Source organism: Periplaneta americana, chromosome 1 (genome assembly GCF_040183065.1).
Source record: "Periplaneta americana isolate PAMFEO1 chromosome 1, P.americana_PAMFEO1_priV1, whole genome shotgun sequence".
Lineage (NCBI taxonomy): Eukaryota > Metazoa > Arthropoda > Insecta > Blattodea > Blattidae > Periplaneta > Periplaneta americana.
Window position 1 is genome coordinate 215,490,539 of NC_091117.1, and position 22,854 is coordinate 215,513,392.

Here is a 22,854-nt window from a genome sequence, read left to right on the forward strand (position 1 = left end):
TTCAATTCCAAACCTTCTCTGTTATCCTGATCTGTCCTAATGGCATATTCTAGAGCGAAGTTAAAAAGTAAAGGTGATAGTGCATCTCCCTACTTTAGCCCGCAACTACTACTACTACTACTACTACTACTACTACTACTACTACTACTACTACTACAAATAATAATAATAATAATAATAGTATTATTATTATTAATATAATAATAATAACAAAGGGCATTGCTATCTATAGTTTATTCATTTTGCCTTCTCTAATTCATGATATTAACAGTTCTGTTATGTGCCAAGTACCATATCAACCAATGACAGATCACAGTCAGGATACAGTTCGGGACAGTAACGCTTTGAGAAGCCTCGCCGATGGGCTGCGTCGTATACATGATGTTCAAATGGTTCATACAATTCCACCTCCTCCATCGGAAACCTGAAAGAAAATAAACTGTTAAGAATATCTCTTGCCTATGTTGGTTTAATACCATAACTATTAATATTTATTATGCTTATCACTTGTCGAGAAGAACTATTGTCTTTTTTTTCGTCTAATAGTCTGTGTTGTCTCCACGGTGACCCAGCACCATGCTGAATATATCAGGATGCCCTCATTTTGAATCTGTCTTTTGCTGAACTAAGGAAGTACCCCACCAGTTTGTAAGAAGATGTCAAAGGAAAAAATAAAATAAGATAAAAGTGCAATAATTTTTATCCACTTCGATTATGTAATGTGGGCTTTGCGTCACTAATAAAAATGTTGTAAACATATATTACGCAACTAGTTAGGTAATGAAATTTCTATTACGCAATTAGGTAATGATGCTACTATTTCGCAGCTAGTTGAATAATTATACTGTTATTAATAAATGGTTGCGTAATGTGAACCACACATTAAAGTAAATAAAATGGAATTGATTTTATTTATTATAAACATTAAGAACAATATGTTCACAATTTGTTGTATTTGTTATGCTTTTTATATTCCACTTCATATCTTACGTTACATTTCGATGGTAGCTACTAACCAATAAATCCGTACTATTATTTTTCTCGCGGTATATGGCATTCAAATCATTCTAACCTATATGATGAATGTATTTTTCCCCCCTTTCTTAACTGTAAATGGGCACAAACGCTACTTAGGTGTAAATTTTTCTGACATTTTGTATATTCGATTCCCTAACCGTTTCAAATGTATATCATTTTACCTTTTAGGCGTGTTTCCAAATTATATGTAATACGCTTTGTCAAATCTGGCAACCTTTTCATAAGGGAAGCTAAATTTATTATTATTATTATTATTATTATTATTATTATTATTATTATTATTATATAACAATCTTTGTTTATTTCTCCTAGTACCGCTGTTCTTCTGTTATAAACAAAAACGTATTGACTTCAGAATTAATAAAAAAACATAAACGAATCGCCTCTCACTGAAAGAAACTAATAATAATACAATCACCTCTCAACAAAAGACATGTTCAAAACTAATAAAAATAATACAATTACTTTTATTTAAAAAAAAAAAATTTTTTTAATTGATGAAACGTTGTACGGTATACCTATCGTTACTTCATATTAAAATACTATACTGGTTATCAAACTCGTATTGTGTTATGAAACGTTACGGTACCCTTATCGAAAATAACTATTATCGAATTCATATTATAATTTTCTTTTTTTTTTTCTTTTCCACATCTCCGTGTTTCAATAGCAAAAAGTTCAAACAGATCTTTTGGACAAAGACTAATCTTCAATAGGATTTCTCGTTCCACACCCGTTTTCCATGCCATTATTCCAACTTTATACAGGGTGTAAGGGGTATAAGTTCACAGTCGTCGGGGACGGTCTACAGGATCAAAAAAATGTCCATACAACAAAGGATCAAAACTTGATAGTTTTCCAGTAAAAAATATTTCTTCTCTTCTTTTATTCGCGTTATACTGCTCATATCGTTAGTAAAATTACTAAATTACACCAGTAGGTATATCTAGCAAAGATTTAACATTAGTTAAAATATATATTTGTGTGTTCTATTACGTTTTCGTGAAATTAAATTAAATTGCATGCTTAAATTTGCTAATATTCTGGCGTGAGAGACGTGGCAACGTGTTCAGCAGACAATACTTTGCACAGACGTAAGTACGAGTCAGCTGAGTTCAAGCTCCCTGTCCATAGCTGTACTGCCGATCGGATGACAGTTCGGTACAGGGTATTCGATAAACAGCTTACAATGTCATTCACAGTTTAGGAATATCATAAGCAAAGCTCGGAACTTGGGGACTTGTGTCTTTGCACATGGCTAAGCGACCGGACTTCAATGTCAACAAACTCCCGCTTCCAGCACAGAGGTACTGTCAGGTCTGCTATAAAAGTGGTTTCTGGATGGAACAACATAATTATAATATTATGGTAGGCTGAAACACGTAATTTTATAGCATATATATAAATAAACATGCAAAATACATCAAATTTACAGTTCTGCTCTGTATATTTTATTACAGTGTATGACTACATACATTCGAATATTTTTCGAACCCATACCTTCTTCGTCTGTTACTTAAACATGATTTGAAACGAAAGAAACTTATTTCCACGTCACATGAAGTGACGGGAGCAAACTTAATTTTTTATTTTATTTATTTTGACTAGCTACCTACTGAATACAAATTACATTTATAAAACAAAAATGTTTCTAGCCACTACCGTAAGAGCCAGGCTCGTGTACGGTGTGGTCTTAGTGAATAATATAACATAACATTTACAAGGACAGTTTACTAAATACAGTAAGTAACTTAATTCAAACCAATACATACAACACAAGAGCAAGAATAAAGAAGAAAGAGAAAAAGAGAGAAAAATACACATTTAATATAAATTGACAATCCGACAGAAGCCAGTGATATTCAATAAAAACATGAATATAGTCGACAGAAATAAAAGGTAAAAAATACATTTGTTAATATTATATAATATCGTAGATAATTTTACAAATTTATTTTTTAAAAGCTTCAACTTTAAAAAATTTCAAATTTGGAAAATGGTTTGTAATTGTATTATAAAGTCTTAGGCCGAAATAAAGTATTGAATGTTTTCACTGTCACTGTTTCCTGTTCGATTTTCAGTAGTTGCTAGCTGATCTCGTGTCTGAGAAAGATAAGTATCCTAAATTTGTCTCGAAAATAGTTTTCAATTTCTATGTCACTACTAGGGAAGGTTCCACTACGACTTGATCCATGGCTATGGACAAATTTTCCACCGATTTAAGGGACTGCAATGTATTTCAATGAATGCCCGTTTCCAATCTCTAGTTTGTGTTTGACACAAGTTACAAAATATAAACTCTCCATTCGAAGAAAATAATGTTTCGCCTCAGAATTCCTCCACGAAATTCTGTACCTAAATTTTAAGAAATATATTTTCAAACGTATACAATACCCATTCGAATAATACGTATTTTCTTATTTTCAAACAGACCGTTTACCTCTAATTAATTATCTGAATGTCATTAGCTTCGACACGACACGTTTCGTCGTCCGTCTTCCTGTCATTCGATGTGACCACTTTCTTAGTACACACGACTGTCCCTGAGCACTTGCAGGGTGAGCTTTGTGTACGTTGTACCTGTAACCTTACTCATGCGCACGACACACAAGTCCCCAAGTTCCGAGCTTTGATCATAAGTTATTAATTTACGGAGATAGTCGTCGTAATTCAAGTGAAGCATGAAGATGGACCGTCAATGTTTTCCGCAATGAAGGTTACCTATCGGACAACTTTTGTAGAAGTTTCTCTACGATTATTAGAAACTAGGAGTCTCTTACCTCGTTTCGAAAATCACACAAACAGAAATTTCTTTTAAAATGGTACTGCTTTATGGAAGCGGGAGACATTAAAATGTTGCATTTAAAAAAAAAAGTTCGTGTGATTTTGTGCAGTAAACCATTATGTTTATTTTTTAGACGTACAATAAAAATAGGCCAATATTGTTAAATAAAATGGAAATTTATCATAAAGTTCTATTAATGAAATTGAAAGTTTGTATTTGCTGTTCGTTTTATGTGAACAACGGTCCGCCCCTGCATTAGAACAGAGCATCTGTTTTGTACCGGTATGTCTGTATCCGCTTGAGCTGTACTGTGTACTTGTAAACCCCCTCTTCCCTATCCAGCAACGTTGCCAAATGCTTAATATTGTAAATTTTAATAATTAGTTAAATATTGTAATTAGAAAAAATTTGTGAGGACATTTTTTCTTATGACATGAGCAATCGTCAGTTAAAATAATGGCACTTATACCCCTTACACCCTATATAAAAATCTGTTTTACCTATAGACTACATAAATCTATGGGAAATTCCTGCACCGAGGCAATTCTCAATGAAGTTGTTTCTATGAGATTATTACGACAACAGTTTCACGAAAAAGTATCATCATGTCTGTCCACTTCACACATTCCATTCTTTTCCATATCCACGTTTCAAATGCTTCTAGTCGCTTCTCTTCACTTCGTCGTAATGTCCACATTTTTGCCTCATACAATGCCACACTACATACAAAGCACTTCGCTAGTCTCTTCCTTAGATCTTTCTCTATTAAAAGCTTCCTTGACCATTGCTTTTGACTTCCTTGCAGTAGCTTATGTTACTGCTTATAGTGCAGTACATCCCAAGTATTTGAAGCTGTCCACTTGCTCTACTGCCTCATTTAGTATTTGCAAGATTATCTTCTGTATTTTTCTTCATATGACCATGCTCTTCGTCTTATTTGCATTTATCTTCATCCCATTTAGCTCCAGGAGCATATTCTTTAGTATCATCTCCTCTTCTGCTAACTCCATATCATCAGCAAATCTTATGCACTTTATTCTTATTCCTTCTACTATCACTCCTCCCATGTTCTAAAAACAGTTCTTTACTAAATCCTCCAAGTAGATGCTGAACAGGGTAGGTGATAAAGGACATCCTTGACGTACTTCTCCCCCTATTTCACTTCCTTCTGACATTTTTTCTCCTCTCCTGACTTTGTCTCGTTGTTTCATATAAAGATTATTGAATAGCTTCCTCTCTTTCCAATCCACGCCTATTTTCTTCAGGATCCTCATCAGTTTATTACAATCCACTCTGTCAAAAGCTTTTTCTAAGTCCACAAATACTACAAACACTTCTTTATTCTTCTCTAGGTATCTTTCGTCAATTGTTCTTAGCAGTCCAATTGCAACTCTCGTACCAGGTTAGGGGGGGGGGGGGAATATGATAGTGTCAATTAGACACTTTTTCGATTTCAAATTATATTCCCTGTACCACAACGTATTTCTCTTTCATTTCTCCGTGATAACATTTTATATCTTGAATAACGTGCATTTTCTTTAAGAATTTACTGAATTAAAAACCCCCGTTATAGGCTGCCCTATAAATCTTGCACTTGAATAATTCAGTGAATTGTTAAATAATACATACTCATGAATTTTATAGCAACATGTCGATTCTCTTTTGTTCGACGTGAATTTTGATATGTCTCGGTCACTAGGGGGAGCGTTGTCAGCGCTGCTATAGACTCCGCATTATGCATTTGTTTCATAGTTTTAAACAAAAGAAATGAGCGTTGCCACTTTTAATAACATGTCAATGATAATGGAGAGAATGAAATTAAATTAGATTAATAGACCTACACATGAGATAATGTGTATGCAATTGAATTGTATAATATAAAAAATGAATTGTAGAAGATTTAATATGTTGTAGTCCAGTATGTTACAAATAACCAGATGAAATGTCTGATATAAAAATGAACCGATACGAACGACATCTTTTAGAAAAAGTTGAAACTACGTGAATATTCGTAACAGTAAATCATTAGTGAGAAGGTGGTCATCGACGTACATGGTAAACACGCTTGTTAAGTAATGCAAATCTAGTCTTTTAGGTGAAGCTCCCTGTAAAGCAGATTTGAATAATTTCAATGTTACTAGGTAGGAAGTAAGTAAAGATTGTAATATTTATTTGATTATTCGATAATAATTATTGCATTAAATGCTTCGAATAAAGTTAGACGTGATATTGATACAAAGGAAGGCAGTGACTATAGACATCTATGTTTGCTCTCGTGGTCAAAGTGGGTTGACTCTACAGATAAGTTTGTCGTCCCTGAGTGTGAGGTAAGCAAATAAAATATAAATATATCGTTAGGTGTGACGTGATACCTCGTATCTCTAAATTTCTAGGTGAATAAAAAATTGTCGAGAGCGGTGTTTTTCCGTTAGTTTACAGCTAATTGGATCTTTCTTTACATCTATTGAGATCTGAAACCCTAAAAAAGTTTTGTTTTTAAGTATAAAATATTGAAATAATTTCACTTACAATGTTGTACAAATTACTACTTACTTACTGGCTTTTAAGGAACCCGGAGGTTCATTGCCACCCTCACATAAGCCCGCCATTGGTCCCTATCCTGAGCAACATTAATCCATTCTCTATCATCATATCCCACCTCCCTCAAATGCATTTTAATATTATCTTCCCATCTACGTCTCGGCCTTCCTGAAGGTCTTTTTCCCTCCGGCCTTCCAACTAACACTCTATATGCATTTCTGGATTCGCCCATACGTGCTACATGCCCTACCCATCTCAAACGTCGGGATTTAATGTTCTTAATTATGTCAGGTGAAGAATGCAATGCGTGCAGTTCTGTGTTGTGTAACTTTCTCCATTCTCCTGTAACTTCATCCCTCTTAGCCCCAAATATTTTCCTAAGCACCTTATTCTCAAACACCCTTAACCTATGTTCCTCTCTCAAAGTGAGAGTCCAAGTTTCACAACCATAAAGAACAACCGGTAATATAACTGTTTTATATATTCTAACTTTCAGATTTTTTGACAGCAGAATGCAAAAAAATATTTTCTCAACTTCACTCCTTGTTTCAAATGAAAGAATTTCTACCACTTCGTCTAAAAAAGAATCATATTCAGACACTTGTAATGCCACATTTTGATTATTGCGATTCCTTATTAACTAATGTAAGTCCACTCTTAGCTGAAAGACTACAACGTGTTCATAATGTGTGCATACGATTCATCTGCAATACTCGTAAATTTGACCATATAACTAACACCTTCCCTCCAGTTACTTTCATGGGTGCGTCTGAAGGAACGAAGAACAATACATTCACTGTCTCTTCTGTTTAGAATCATGCGTACTTCTACTCCGAATTATCTGTTATCGCGCTTTCAATTTCTTACAACTCTTCGAAACCGACATCAAGCACTTCTTTCTATCCCTCATTATAGAACGTCTTTATACTCATCTTCCTATACTTTAGAAATACCTCGCCTCTGGAATTCGTTACCTAATGACGTCAGGGACTGCCGAACTTTATCACAATTCAAAATTAAAATGAAAAATTTTGTCTTCGTTAATGTTTTTATGTATTGCTAGAAGTATTGATTTGTTTTTTTTTTCTTTTTCTTTTTTTAATCTACATTAAAATTGGAAGTTTCTCGTTTATGTTAGTTAATTAGTTAGGATACAATTAATTATGATACTTAATCACTTATTTAAAGTTTGTGTGACTGCAGCATGTGTATATTTTTGTGTGCCTTTACTTTGTTTATAATGTTTTTTTCTCTCTCTCTCTCTCTCTCTCTCTCTTTATTGTTTGTGTAGCTTTATTTTGTACATAGTGTATTTTTCTCTGTTTATTTCTATTATAGTATTTGTATTCCTGGTGTTGTGGAAGAGAAGGCCTGATGGCCTTAACTACACCAGAATAAATAAATAAATAAAAGCTTCTCAGCCGAATAATAACAGGCATTTCCCATATTTATTCTGTGTTTAACAAATTACTACTTTTCACCTTAATTAAAATGTGAATTTATTGTATTTTTATTGAATACATACGTAAATAGAATGCGTAGTATTTCTTCTAGCAGACTGGTTCGAGGAATCAATCTCTGGGCAGTTTCACAAAGAGCTCGTTGGATGCAAGATCGGCCGTCCAAGCCAGCTCTGAAATGTTTGAGGAATTAAACAGATCTGATAGCACTGCTTTAAATGGCCTTACAGTATCATGCAACGTCTTACAATAAGAATGCAAACATTAATTTTAATTTAAACAAAAGTTTATAATTCCTCCACAAATGGGTGATATTGATATTAATATTTCATTAAGATTTTACGCTTTACAAACCTTTCACGTTAATTTTTTTTCCATGTAGTCTACATGTGAAACTCTAATCACAGATTTAGAGCAACTGTATTTAATACGACACCCTTTGCACAAATAGATGTTAGTCACAAATAAAAAATATTAACGTGCGGTGTTAAAGGTCTAAACTTAGTTGGTTTACAAATTATGTTAAGTCATCTAAATAATGAATGAATGTGAATATCTGATAGTATTTTTGACTGCTAGCAGTGTCATAAAATAGTTCCGGCACGATTTCTACTGTAATTAACATTGGTAAGGAAGCAATATCATTGACACTTTGTAAGTAATTAATGATTTGTTGGACTCGTGTGGAATGACAGTTAAGGCTGCCACAAAATCTGTCAAAGAGTATCTTGAAGCTTTAGTCTCTAGCTCCAGGCACCATGTTCCTTTCAGAGACTATGGGAAAGAATAAATAAAAGATTATTTGTGGAATATAACTTAAAGTAATTCTAATATCAGGACAGAAAGATTCCTTAGTAGAGTTCTCTTAGGGCCGATTGTATAAACCATTTAATCTTAGATCAGAGGTTAAATTGATCCTTGTTTCAGCGGAACTTGGAATTTTGTGTTGTATAAAGTCTAATCTGAGATTAATTTGTCTCAAACTAAAGTCAACTTTGACTGAAGAAATTTCTCCGATTAAGTTAGATGATCCAAGTTCAGTTATTTCTTTTCTGTTTGAAATATACGAGTGACAGATTGTGCAAATAAAATATCCATTATTATTAATATTAATAGATATGTTAGGTACATTTATATATATATATATATATATATATATATATATATATATATATATATTTCTTTCAATTTCTTGCCTTAATACACAAATATTCTTATATTTTATAAGGCTCTATCGCGTTCAGCAGTATCAAATAACATAAACTATAATTATATTATGTTTATAACAACCAATGGATATGATAGGTACAATCATAAATGTTCAACTAACTGTATTACTAAACGAAAATTGTCGTTTTATAAAGCTTTATTATGTTTAGCAGTATCAAACACCATGACATGATAACAACTTGGAGAACAGTCAACCTTCTTCTTATTGTCCGCCATTATTTACATTGCACAAAAAACCAGTGTCTCCAACAGAGTGTAATACGGAAAGTCGCCAAAAAGTAGTTGGAAAGTCGATAGATTTCTCATTATCAACAAAGAAAGATTAAATTTTGTCACTATGGGGTGTTAAAAAGGTCACTAAATTCCTATTTAAGTAACATAAAATTTAAAAGAAATTGTTGTTGAAAAAGAGTTAAAGTCACTAGATTGGCAACACTGAACAAACCTGTATAACATGGTCCGCGCATCACTTATTTCACCTGTTTATGCGATGTTGCCAAATCCTTTTCACGTGAACTTAGATTGCATTTGAACCAAGGTAATTTGATCGCAGAAAAGTTTTATACAATAGAAGAAGTGTCTGAACTCGGTTCACTTTTCGATCTTCGATCAAAGTTGATCTTTAGTCAGGGAGTTTTATACAATTGGGCCTTAGATTCCTTGCCAACACCCGTGTTTCATGAGACTAGACCAATTTCATTTTTTATTAAATTCGGAGTTAATAAACAAAAAATATCTAAATTTACTTTGACGTACTTAATGAGTTTTCCAACAAAATATACTGGGTGATTCAGTGACTATGTTACAAACTTTTAGGGATGATAGATGATGTCCGGAAACGTTTCGTTTGGTAGTAGTAGTGTTAGTCAATGTAACCAGCTAGATTCGAACTGAAGACCATCCTTTTAAAGTTTGATTGCAGACGATTTGTTCCTGTGAACACTGCTATAAGCTAGTTGGCATCGTAAATGATATTTTGATTGATTAAACCTTGAAACTGGCTGATATGCATTTCATTTATGGAAGAGCAAATGGAAATGGAACAAAATTTGCAAGGTTTCATCGGTCAAAATATCATTTACTACGCCGACTAACGTATATCATGTTTATGAGAAATCACCAACGCTTCTAGGAACAGGTCGTCTGCATTCAAACTTCAAAAGGATAGCCCTGAGTTCGATTCTAGCTGGCTACACTGACTAACATATCTACGCTTGTAACTACGAAACGGAACGTTTCCGGACATAGGTTCCTATATGAAAGTTGTTCATATTGATGACCTCTATCATTCCTAAAATTTTGTAACATAGTCACTGAACCACCCTGTATGCGTAAGAGTGTCTTTTCAAACTTGATGTACTAAAAATTTGATATGGAAGTAAATTATAAGTAGAAAGTGATTTCAGATTGAAACTTACATCTTTCAATCAATAATAATTGAAGGAAACTATGCCACGGATCACATCGACGTTATTTTTTAACTTACACCATGCAATGATTTATTATGTTTTACGCAGTATTTATAATATATTTTTTTCAATTACTTGTTTTACGTTTATTGTTAAGATATTTTACATTTCATGTGACTTACTTCATGGAGGTCGCGAATTTTTAGTTATCCACAACAACACGAGCCATTAAGACTCAGTCGCATAGTTATGGTCATGCCAGATGTAAGCGACAGGGACCAGTAATATGGCAATCATACAAAGAAAAACTAATTTCACGGCTTGTTCTAAAGAAAGAGGAAATGAAAGAAATTTGAGTTGGATGCTCTTCAGGATTCAATGTAAGGAAATAGTAATATGCGTTACAAGAGCGGTATGTTGAAGTTTTCATGTTCCAGGAAAAGTTTGAAAAAGCGAAACGTAGTTGAGCTTTTTTAATTTCCGAGAATTGAAACAAAACATACAGAGACGAATTTCTAATTAGTTGCAATGAAATCTCCATTTTGGTTTCTGTTCAATGACGGAAAATTTGCAAAACAAAAATATCTGTCTTCAACATTGTTGCTTTAAAATGTTTTGTGCGAGATCGTGCGTATTTGCTTGTTTTCCAGAACCAATACGCGGTAAGTGTGAAACACCACATTCAGTATTCCCAGCGTAACACACATAACAATTTCCCTCTTCTTACCGCTTAAGCGCGACATTCATTTTACTGCTTTAGGCTTTTAACATATTATTTTTAGAGACGTTTAACATAGTAATAATTATAAATTGGAAACTTACCACTGCAATTTCACCTAAATTGCAATGTTTATTATTGTTTTTAAATATTTACAAAAATTAAGTAAAGTTTACTACTCCACAAAACTTATTGCATTCCTGATACAAGTAACATTAAGGAAGCCGTGAAAAAATCAACAAGATTCCAGATGCCGATGTTATTACTGCAATATGTTATATAAAGAATATTGTTAAAATATTAAAATGAAAAATAAATCATTACATAACCTTACCGTTTGTTTTAAGTTCGCATTTATAGACTGGGGGAGGCCACCGGCGTGGCTCAGTCGGTTAAGGCGCTTGCCTGCCGGTCTGAAGTTACGTTCGGGCGCGGGTTCGATCCCCGCTTGGGCTGATTACCTGGTTGGGTTTTTTCCGAGGTTTTCCCCAATCGTAATGTGAATGCAAGGTAATCTATGGCGAATCCTCGGCCTCATCTCGCCAAATATCATCTCACTATCACCAATCTCATCGACGCTAAATAACCTAGTAGTTGATACAGCGACGTTAAATAACCAACTAAAAAAATAGACTGGGGAAAAAAAAGGACGGACGTATATCATGGTCTGCTGGAGTATAGTAAACACAGAATACATCTTATAGCAACAATGTTGAAGAAAGATATTTTGGTTTTCCGAAGTTACCGTCATTAAACAGAAACCAAGATGGAGATTTCATTGCAACTAATTAGAAATTCGTATTTCAGGTATGTAATAAACGATCTTCGCACAAAATAATATACGATACACGAGCGGTATGTTTGTTTTCATATTCTCGGAAATTAAAAAACCTCAACTACGTTTCGCTTTTTCAATCTTTTCCTCGACCATGAAAACGTCAACATACCGCTCTTGTAACGTATATTACTATTCTTTGTTTACTATACTCCAGCAGGCCGTGATATACGTCTGTCTTTTTTTTTCCCCAGTCTATAAATGCGAACTTAAAACAAACGGTAAGGTTATGTAATGAGTCTGGAATCTTGTTGATTTTTTCACGGTTTCCTTAATGTTACTTGCATCACGAATGCAGTAACTTTAGTGGGTTGTAGAGTTTACTTAATTTTTGCAAATATTTGAAAACAATAATTAACAGTGCAATTTAGGTGAAATTGCAGTGGTAAGTTTTCAATTTATAATTATTACTATATTGAACGTCTCTAAAAATAATATGTTAAAAGCCTAAAGCAGTAAAATCAATATGTCACTTAAGCGGTAAGAAGAGGGAAATTGTTATGTGTGTTAGGTTGGGAATACTGAATGTGGAATTTTAGACTTTCCGCGGATTGGTTTTGTGCGGAAAACAAGCAAATACGCACCATCTCGCACAAAATGAGATTACTAACACTGTAAATAAGAATTTCCAGGGCAATGCTTATATGAAAGTTTTTCAATGTTTGTTGTTAGGAAGATATTGACACTAATTTGCATACACACCATATAAATATACAAAATTTAAATATCAAATGGGGTACGAAGAAATGTCGAAGATTTTGGTGGGTCCCATGTCATCAAAGTTCGCGAATCCCTAATTTAGAGGTTTGAAACTCAAAGCATTGTATAAAGCAGGCATCTTGCGTGACAGACATGGTGCGTGTTGTTTGCGTAACAGACATTGCTCAGAAAGCCAATATCCGCATGTCACTCACGCATCCATCGCCGCTTCCAGCTTGAGATAGAGTTCCCGGCGTCGTCTCCGGAAGTTGAACGGAGGTACGATTCGGTGTGTAACAGGATCCCGAATCGTCTGATTTGGCAGCTCGTACGAGATGGCCCAGTTGACGCCTATTGTGTAGATATCCAAATCGTCTGTCAGCGTCTTCCATGTCGTGCAGAACGCCACCTGTCAAAAAGCATTAACAAGGTCGTTCTGATGATCTGCACGAAATTATAATGCTATTTGCCAAAATTATCGTCGAGAAGCTTTTCAAATGACTATTTCGTTTATATGACGTCATTCCATTTTCGACCAATGAAGTGTAATGAAATTTTGAATTCCAACCAATCACAGTCAGACTTTGCGATAATTTCTGCAGCTAGATTTATCGCTATCAATTTATCGCATGGTCATTCTTTTGTTTAGTCGTTGTCGCCAACTGTTTCCCCGTAAATTAATGATCATTCATACATTAAGATGCAACTACACGGTTAAACTTTTCTTTCAACTTTAAAGCAATGAATGCAAGATTGATATTTAATATTAATTAATATATTTACGCAGTGACGACCAAGTTCAAAACGGCGCACCATGTAGACACAAAATCTTTATGCATCTTAATTGAACGTACCTTTTAAACTTGATTCTTTCAATATTATTCCCAGATTGCACGCATACGCGATTGGAATATTGAACTGTGTAGATGCAGCTTTAGTTCCGTTACACACTACAGCGAGAATGCGTTTGTCGAGCTATAAAAATGCTTTCGTGTAGCACTCATTGTAAGTAACGGTCGAAACAAGGCACAGCTGACATCGGTCTTGCTTCCACAGGAGGTCTAACGTAACCTATAAAATTGTAGCCTATAACATTTGTATTGAAATTAAACAATTAATAGACGTTCAAATTTATGTAACATCATCGCATATCAAACTCAAAGACCTTGCATAGTAATATTGTCTTTGATCAAACTGCCTTTCGTATGGCGTAATAAAATTCGTGTTTTAATTAGGCCTATCTATACAGAGATTGCTTCACTGTGTAGCAACATGTCTCGCTGTGAATACATAAGCATTGGTATGTAGCTATCCCCGCTGTTACTGTTAAATTAAATCATTATCTGATAATGAAAATGTATTTTTATAGGCTAATAATAAGAGAAAAGTGCAGTACGGTACATGTAATTAACATGATAAACCAGTATTTCGCTTTTCGCAATTGGCATTACTGAATAACATTGAATTTCTTTATTGCAGTAATCGATATTCATCTACGAGTATTTCAACTTTGCAATGTCTGAATAGGTTAAGTATTCGTTAATACACAATTATTAACATTTTGTGATCGAATTTTAGAGATATGTTAATTAAATGTTTATTTTATTCACGAAATAGTCCTAATAAATGTCACTCGAGGTCTGAGATTTCCCAGATAAATCTCAGACCTCTCGTGACATTACTACATATAATTTACTCTTCAAAGTCAGTTTACTTAGAGATTTGAGTATTGCTAATCTCTACCGAAATAGAATAGATATTCTTGTAGATCAATTACCCCTTCTTGATAATGTTGAAGATGAATGGTTGAATATGAAACAAATTTTAACACAAGCCGCCAAAGAAATTTGGGACAAAAAAGGCGTGGCTTAGAAAGAAAGGCTTGCGACAGTGGGATGATGACATAAGCAAGATAATTGCAGATAAAAGACAAGCATTCAATAAGTATATCTCAACCAAGAAAGAAGAAGATCAAATTGATTATCGTAAGAAACGGGCAATCGCAAAGAGAGAAGTTCGAAAAAAACATAGACAGAATTGGATAAACTTTGTGGCATACTTAGAAAATGATATTACTCGGCCTCAACCACAGACTTATAAAATTCTTAAGAAATTAAATTGTGAAGTAAAAGATAATCTAAGAATAAATGTTATTTCTCAGGACAATTGGTTACAGTATTTTCAACAACTATGGTCTACATCAACGCAATCTCTCACGCTTCCATTTTCAAGTAATCCTTTAATGGAGTTAATTTCTATGGATGAACTACAAAGAGTCTTGCCTAAATTGAAAAACAATAAATCTCCAGGAGAAGATTCAATAAATAGTGAATTATTTAATTATGCTAGCCGTAAATTTCTACAAAGATTTTTGAGATTTTTAAATTTGATATGGGAGGGACAAGGATTTCCAGAAAGTTGGACTAAATCTATTGTAATCCCTATACGTAAGAGAGGAGATCTGAAAATTACGGATAATTATAGAGGAATAGATTATTGAACGCAGGATATAAAATTTATGCAAATATTTTGAAAAACAAACTCAATAAGCATTACGACAATATTATCAGTGAGGAACAAAATGGTTTTCGTCGAGGAAGGTCCTGTTGTGATGGATATTTCGCATTGAAATTACTGGTTGAGAAACATAGAGAATTTAATCTAGAAACGCATATGGCATTCATTGACTTTAAAAAGGCTTTTGATAAAGTTAATCGGAATAAATTACTTCAGATTTTGGCAGATGATCAAGTGTCTCAACAGATTATACAAAATATTTACAATATATATAAAACAACCATCATAGCAATTCGAAGCAACAATAAACTTTCACAATGGCGACCCATTTATAGTGGAGTACGACAAGGCTGTGGTCTTTCACCACTTCTGTTTATTACATATATATATATATGTATATATATATATAGAATCATTCAAGATTGGCGACAGACACACCATGGATTTATTCCAATTAATCGAAATTTGCAGCTTGATGCTTTACTTTTCGCTGATGATTTAGTTCTAATGGCATCAACTGAAGATGATTTACAATATTCAGTACACCATTTAAATATGGTTGGTGAAAAATATAACATGGAAATTAATATTGAAAAATCGAAAATCATGTCATTTTGTGGGAAATTCCTTGTACCAAGCAAAATCTGTTTGAATAATAAAATAATAGAAAGAGTAAATACCTTCACTTATCTTGGCTATACACTATCACCTTAAGATGAAGTAGATATTGCTGAAAAAATATGTAAATATAATAAAACAATGGGGATCATTAATAAAATCATGAAACCTTCACTAGTACAAAGACACACAAGAATAGGCTTGTATAAGACCTTAGCACAGCCAGTATTAAGCTATGGTGTGAAGCGTGGACTGTGAAGAATAAAGATGTCAGTAGAATACCAGCAAGTGAGATGAGGTTCATGAGAGCAACAGCTGGATATACTCGCTGGGATCATAAAAAATGAGGACCTAATGCAAGAACTTCAAATAGAACCCATTATGCAGTTCATCAGCAAATATCAACTTCAGTGGAAGGATCATCTCGAACGAATGAATCGATGCAGAATTCCAAAAGCACTGTTTCATTACCATCCATATGGCAAAATATCTCTAGGCCGTCCAAAGAAGAGATGGACTGAAAATTCTAGTTTGAGACCGTAACAGGCCACTTGGCCTAATACTTGTTAGTAAGATGATGATGATGATGATGATGATGATGATGATGATGATAATGCTTTTAAAATAAACCACTTTAACCCTTAAATTGGCAAAGCTTCATTTCTCATACTAGTTTATTAAATCGTGTCGGACTGTAAAGAAAACAACTATCACAATGTCCATATTTTATAAATATGTTGCACATTATTATAGTATTGTGAAATTTTAATTTTCCTACCAATTTGTTTTCTATTGTTCTATTAAAATTATAGCATACTAGTGGCTTGTGCAGCAAATGCTGCAAACTAAGTTCATTAGACGTTCAAATAAACATTTTTCAGATTTATTTTCAATGAAGATTACCAGACATTCGGAAAGTTATTTGCTTCCATAACAATGAAAGATACTCCCTCTCGAGCCAATACTGAAGAGAACCACGCATATAAATATCTACACCACACCGCCATTAAATATATGAAAAACACCCAACACCACTTGATTAATAACTATAAAAATATTTGAATTTTAATATTATCTTATATAAGTTTTATAGCTTTCAGTAACATATACTATATATACTATATAGCCGCCACTCAGTAAAATATATAAATCAAAATCAAATTTAAGTTATTCTCTACATCTACTTATATAACCCCAAAACGTTTCACTTTCATATCATCAATATAGCATTAATATGTATAATTAATGAAAAATAGTCACATCATGACATTAACTACAATAATATTTCATTTCTAATGGTAATAATGTCATCAAACCACCTCAAGGTTTGTAGTTTTTAAAATTTAATACACAGCTGTACCCAGAAAATAACACACCACAGAATCGAACCTGTAAATTATTTTTAGTAAGTTATGTTTTTAATAACCAATTTAATTTGAGCTCTAAATATGTCGGCATTCTTGCAGATCATGGCCTTCGTGTAATATTGTTTACTGTAGTAAGTTATGTGTTTTGTTTTATTCTGAAATGCAACACGGCCGACTTGATGCTCGCTTCGCTTCTCGTTTACAAAAAAGCGAAGGTATATCAAGTCGGCCGTGAATGCTATTAGCTAGTTCTCAAAACTGACGACAGATGGATTTTGGAAAATAGGAAAATTATGTTTAAAAATTGACATTTCACTGAAAACTACTAATTTTCCGAAAAACTCTGAGTTCCAAGCTTCAAAATGAGGGGTCATTTATTAAAATCCGTCCAGCCGTTTTCCCGTGATTTCCATTACCAGTTCAAATTGTGTATATATATATAAATAAAAAGCCTATTAACCTGTTGTATCCTATAGGATACTTTGTCAATTTAAGGGTTAAGCAGCATGCGAGTTGAAAGCTTTCATATAAAATTCGGTGACTGATGCAGAACATAGTCCTGGAACATTTTGTATTGTAGCGTGCTACCCTCAATGGGGGGCAGTTTACTATTATTATTATTATTATTATTATTATTATTATTATTATTATTATTATTATTATTATTATTATTATTACTAGTGGCTTGTGCAGCAAATACTGCTGCAAACTAAGTTCGTTAGACGTTCAAATAAAAATTTTTCAGATTTATTTCCAATGAAGAATACTTGTCTTTTTGATAGTTATTTGCTTCCATAATAATGAAACATACTCCCTCTTAATGGATTTTTTTAGTCCAAATACTTTTTCTTGAACCTATCCAACTTCAGTTTTTGAGTTTCAACGCGAAAACGCAAGTATCAATGTCAGGACGATAGCAGTAGGTATTTCAGGTCATTGTGGATTGTAGGCAAAAGTTAAAAAAAAACGTCAGGTTTGCTAAGCTTTCGAACAATAGCATTTTCGTATAGCTGCTGCATGTAGAACTTGAAATGTAGAGCGTAAAATCATTTTATCCTATTAAGTGATCTTTCTGAAATGATCAGGAGACTACAAAATTTTCTAGGCCTCTTATTTTATCAGTAAGTAATACCTTTTGATCTTTCCTTAGGAACTGTAATTTTTGCGCTCTCTCGAGCCAATACTGAAGACAATGACACATATCAATATCTACACTACACCGCCATTAAGTATATGAAAAAGACCCAACCCCACAGGGTTGATAAATATAACAATATTTGATTTTTAATAACAATATTATTATCTGAAGTTTTGTAGTTATATAGCCTATAGCAGCCACTCAGTAAATTATAGAAATGAAGATCTAAATTAAGATATTCTCTACATTTACTTACATAACCACAAAACGTTTCACTTTCATGTCATCAATATAGCATCAATATTATGTACAATTAATGAAAAAAATAGATGCATCATGATATTAACTATAATAATATTTAATTTCTAATGGTAATAATGTCATCAAACCACCTCAAGTTTCGTAGATTTGAATATCCAATACACAGCTGTACTCACAAAATTATACACTGCAGAATCAGTTTTAATAACAAATTGAATTGTGCTCTAAATATGTCGGCAATCCTGCAGGTCATGGCCTTCGTGTAATAGCCTATTGTTTATTGTAGTGTGTGTTTTGTTCTGAAATTCAATCAAGTCTGCCGTGATTCGATAAAATTAGTTCTCAAAACTGACAACAGATGGATTTTGGAAAATAGGAAAATAATGTAGGAAAATTGACATTTCACTGAAAACTACTACTTTTCCGAAAAACTTTGGATGCCAGACATGAAAATGAGGGGTCACTCATTAAAATCCGTTGTGCCGTTTTCCCGTAATTTCCATTACCAGTTCAAATTATATATATATATATATATATATATATATATATATATATATATATATAGATTATTATTACAGTACTGTATGATGTCCCCCCCCAACAACTAATTCAGTAGATGGCCGCTACAATGTACTCATCATAATGCTTAATATCTCAAATTTGGATTTTTTTTAGTATGTTTCTTTAAAAAAAATACCTTCGATTTTTATACCGATTTTATTTAATGTCTCTTCAAATGAATCAGGCTGTAATTCAATCTAATCTAATCAGACCGAATAGTGAAATTTATATAAATTGCGTCTACCAGGAGTCGATTCTTGGTCTACTTCGATAAACACTCTAAGATTATTGATGTAGCTTCAACCTAGATTAATTATTTCGCAGAAAATGTTAGAGTGTTTCTGTTCTTGTCTATTGTGTAGAGAGCCTTTTGCAATAAATCCTCACCTCCATACAACCTTACAGCAAGTGCGGCAAGTAAAATGTTGCTGTCTAAAGATATTGATTGTTCGGATACAGAAGCAGTAGCATATACCTAGACTCGTGAACTTGAATTTCTGCTGCCTTTTTTTTGTACACTCTACGTCCAATACTCCAATGGGATTTGTAATTTATAAAGGAGGTCCCATTGGAGTATGGAACATAGAAGGTACACAAAAAAGGTAGTAGAAATACAAGTTCACAACCCTCCTGTACCCCAACACAATGTGTTTCAACAACTTCGCTGTATTCCCTGCTGACAGTTTATCCCTTGATCTCTCTACAGTGACAAACAGTGGTCTACATTTATTCATTCTTACAATACAGATTCAGTAGCTCCAAGCACTTTTTTATTGCTGACGTGAGTTAGATATTTACAAGCATCATTCGAATATTAGTGGCCTTCACGATGGCAGGGTTATGAAAATGGTTTCCCTCTTAGCGATAGAGTGAAGTATAATTTTTCAGACGTTTCGGAATATTAAAAAATTCAATTTCTAGGATTATACCATTGTAAATATGGAAACATAGACCTGATATGACATCCTTATTGAATTTGGTATTCCCAAGAAACTAGTTCGATTAATTAAAATGAGTCTCAGTGAAACGTACAGCAGAGTTCGTATAGGTCAGTTTCTGTCAGATGCGTTTCCAATTCACTGCGGGCTAAAGCAAGGAGATGCACTATCACGTTTACTTTTTAACTGTGCTCTAGAGTATGCCATTAGGAAAGTCCAGGATAACAGAGAGGGTTTGGAATTGAACGGGTTACATCAGCTGCTTGTCTATGCGGATGACGTGAAAATGTTAGGAGAAAATCCACAAACGATTACGGAAAACACGGGAGTTTTACTGGAAGCAAGTAAAGAGATAGGTTTGGAAGTAAATCCCGAAAAGACAAAGTATATGATTATGTCTCGTGACGAGAATATTGTACCAAATTGAAATATAAACATTGGAAATTTATCTTTTGAAGAGGTGGAGAAGTTCAAATATCTTGGAGCAACAGTAACAAATATAAATGATACTCGGAAGGAAATTAAACACAGAATAAATATGGGAAATGCCTGTTATTATTCGGTTGAAAAGTTTTTATCATCCAGTCTGCTGTCAAAAAATCTGAAAGTTAGAATTTATAAAACAGTTATATTACCGGTTGTTCTGTATGGTTGTGAAACTTGGACTCTCACTTTAAGAGAGGAGCATATGTTAAGAGTGTTTGAGAATAAGGTGCTTAGGGAAATATTTGAGGCTAAGAGGGATGAAGTTACAGGAGAATGGAGAAAGTTACACAACACAGAACTGCACGTATTGTATTCTTCACCTGAGATAATTAGGAACATTAAATCCAGATGTTTGAGATGGGCAGGGCATGTAGCACGTATGGGCGAAAACAAAAATTCATATAGTGAGTTAGTTGCGAAGCCGGAGGGAAAAAGACCTTTAGGGAGGCCGAGACGTAGATGGGAGGAAAATATTAAAATGGATTTGAGGAAGGTGGTATATGATGATAGAGAATGGATTAATCTTGCTCAGGATAGGGACCAATGGCGGGCTTATGTGAGGGCGGCAATGAACCTCCGGGTTCCTTAAAAGCCAGTAAGAAAGTAAGTAATAATAGAATGGAGGAGCCTCATTTTTTCAGTTTCTGAGAATCTGATACGTACTTAACGCATATTATTTTTTTAACGATCGTCGATTAATTAAATTTGTTTTACGTTTGAATGTTACATAAATTTGTTTCATAAATAAAAATTTATCCTACAAGAAAGTTTTGAACGTCGTTGCCAAGGCAGTATGCGGGTTATTCTATTCCAGTGTAAACAGTCAATGTTGTTTCTAGTAATGAAATTGTATTAATTGTATTGTATCGTATTAATTGGAATTGGTTGAGGATTTAATGGATGAATAGATTAAGAATTGTAGAGAATCGGTGGCGCCAAGTTAATACCAGAAAATAATGTCTAAAAGAAGGTATGAAAATGTGTATGAGGTATATGTTAAAATAATAATAATAATAATAATAATAATAATAATAATAATAATAATAATAGGGTAGATGAGGGTAATTGTAAAGAAAGGGTAATTGTAAACAAATGCTGTGAGCAAAACAAAACTGTCAATATACAAATTTTAATTCAGGGGAATATTTGAATTAACATGTTGGCTAACCTACAAAGCAGTTTTGCCCCAAATAGGAGTAACTGCTTGGTTTTGAATGAATGCTTTGTAAGAGTCTACAAAAAAAGTTGAGAAAAAATTTTGCTTCACCTTCATTTTTGGCATTGTAAGTAAACGTACAGTGCTATTTTTTTAATAATATGTTGTTTTTATGAGTAATGTATAGTAGTTAACATTTATTACAATGGTTTTGAGATCTCCCATAACCTCAGTTCATTAAATTATGACGTGTTTACATTTGCCCATAGTTTTAATTGTTTGGGGGTAACTGTAAACATGTTTTATTATGGTTACATTTCGTACTTTTCAGTAATCAAAGAGACCTCCACCCAACTACACCGAAGAGGATTTAGAGAGGGTTGTCACAGATGTGAAAAATAGTAACTACAGTTATCGTGGAGCTCAGGAGAGGTACTGAGTTCCTATATTGTCGTATATCATAGGTTAAAGGGACGAAATGTACCAGTGATCGAAATTGGAGTTGAAAGGAGTACAGCTCTTTCTTCTGAAACAGAACAAAAAATGTTCAGTGTCTGATAGCCCGTGCGAAAATTGGTGTTTACAATTACCCCCTCTCAAAGGGGTAAATGTAAACAGGTGGGGTAAATGTAAACTTGCAATTAAAAGATGAAAAAAAGTCAACCTGATTATTTTAAACCCATTTTCAAGGAAAAGAAAGATCTAAAAATAACACAATGTTTCTTTTTCATGCTTACCGTTACTGAGTTGTGTAATGTTGAAATATATTTGAAGTCAGTGAAAAGTGTTTACAATTACCCTCGTCTACCCTACTACTACTACTACTACTACTACTACTACTAATAATAATAATAATAATAATAATAATAATAATAATAATAACAATAATAGGAAATGAAACACTCACCTTAACCTTAATATGATTTACAAAATTTTTCCAAAAGAAATAATACGCCACTAATGGAATTATGACCTCTGGAAAAAGAACTAAGGAAGAGACAAGTTGAGTGCTTTGTTTGGAGTGTGGCACTGTATGAAGCAGAAACATGGTCATTACGACGAAGTGAAGAGAAACGACTAGAAGCATTTTAAATGTG

At 33.4% G+C, this 22,854-nt stretch overlaps 2 protein-coding genes across 4 annotated transcripts in view; one reads left to right on the plus strand and one right to left on the minus strand.

Annotated features, from left to right (window-relative positions):
• Positions 1-216: 216 nt before the first annotated feature.
• The window catches only part of LOC138707983 (uncharacterized), a 37,256-nt gene continuing 14,618 nt past the window's right edge, over positions 217-22,854 (minus strand). For all 3 annotated transcript variants that reach the window (XM_069838084.1, XM_069838092.1, XM_069838074.1), the window contains exons 3-5: positions 12,931-13,124; positions 7,890-7,997; positions 217-424 (exon numbers count right to left, since the gene is read on the minus strand). In XM_069838084.1, coding sequence (XP_069694185.1) covers positions 277-424; positions 7,890-7,997; positions 12,931-13,124 — 450 coding nt within the window. In that variant the 3' untranslated portion in view covers positions 217-276. The remainder of the gene's footprint in view (positions 425-7,889; positions 7,998-12,930; positions 13,125-22,854) is intronic.
• Positions 5,882-22,854, plus strand: part of LOC138707996 (uncharacterized) — a 135,967-nt gene continuing 118,994 nt past the window's right edge. The window contains exon 1 of the mRNA XM_069838105.1: positions 5,882-6,150. The gene's annotated coding sequence lies outside the window, so the exon portion shown is untranslated. The remainder of the gene's footprint in view (positions 6,151-22,854) is intronic.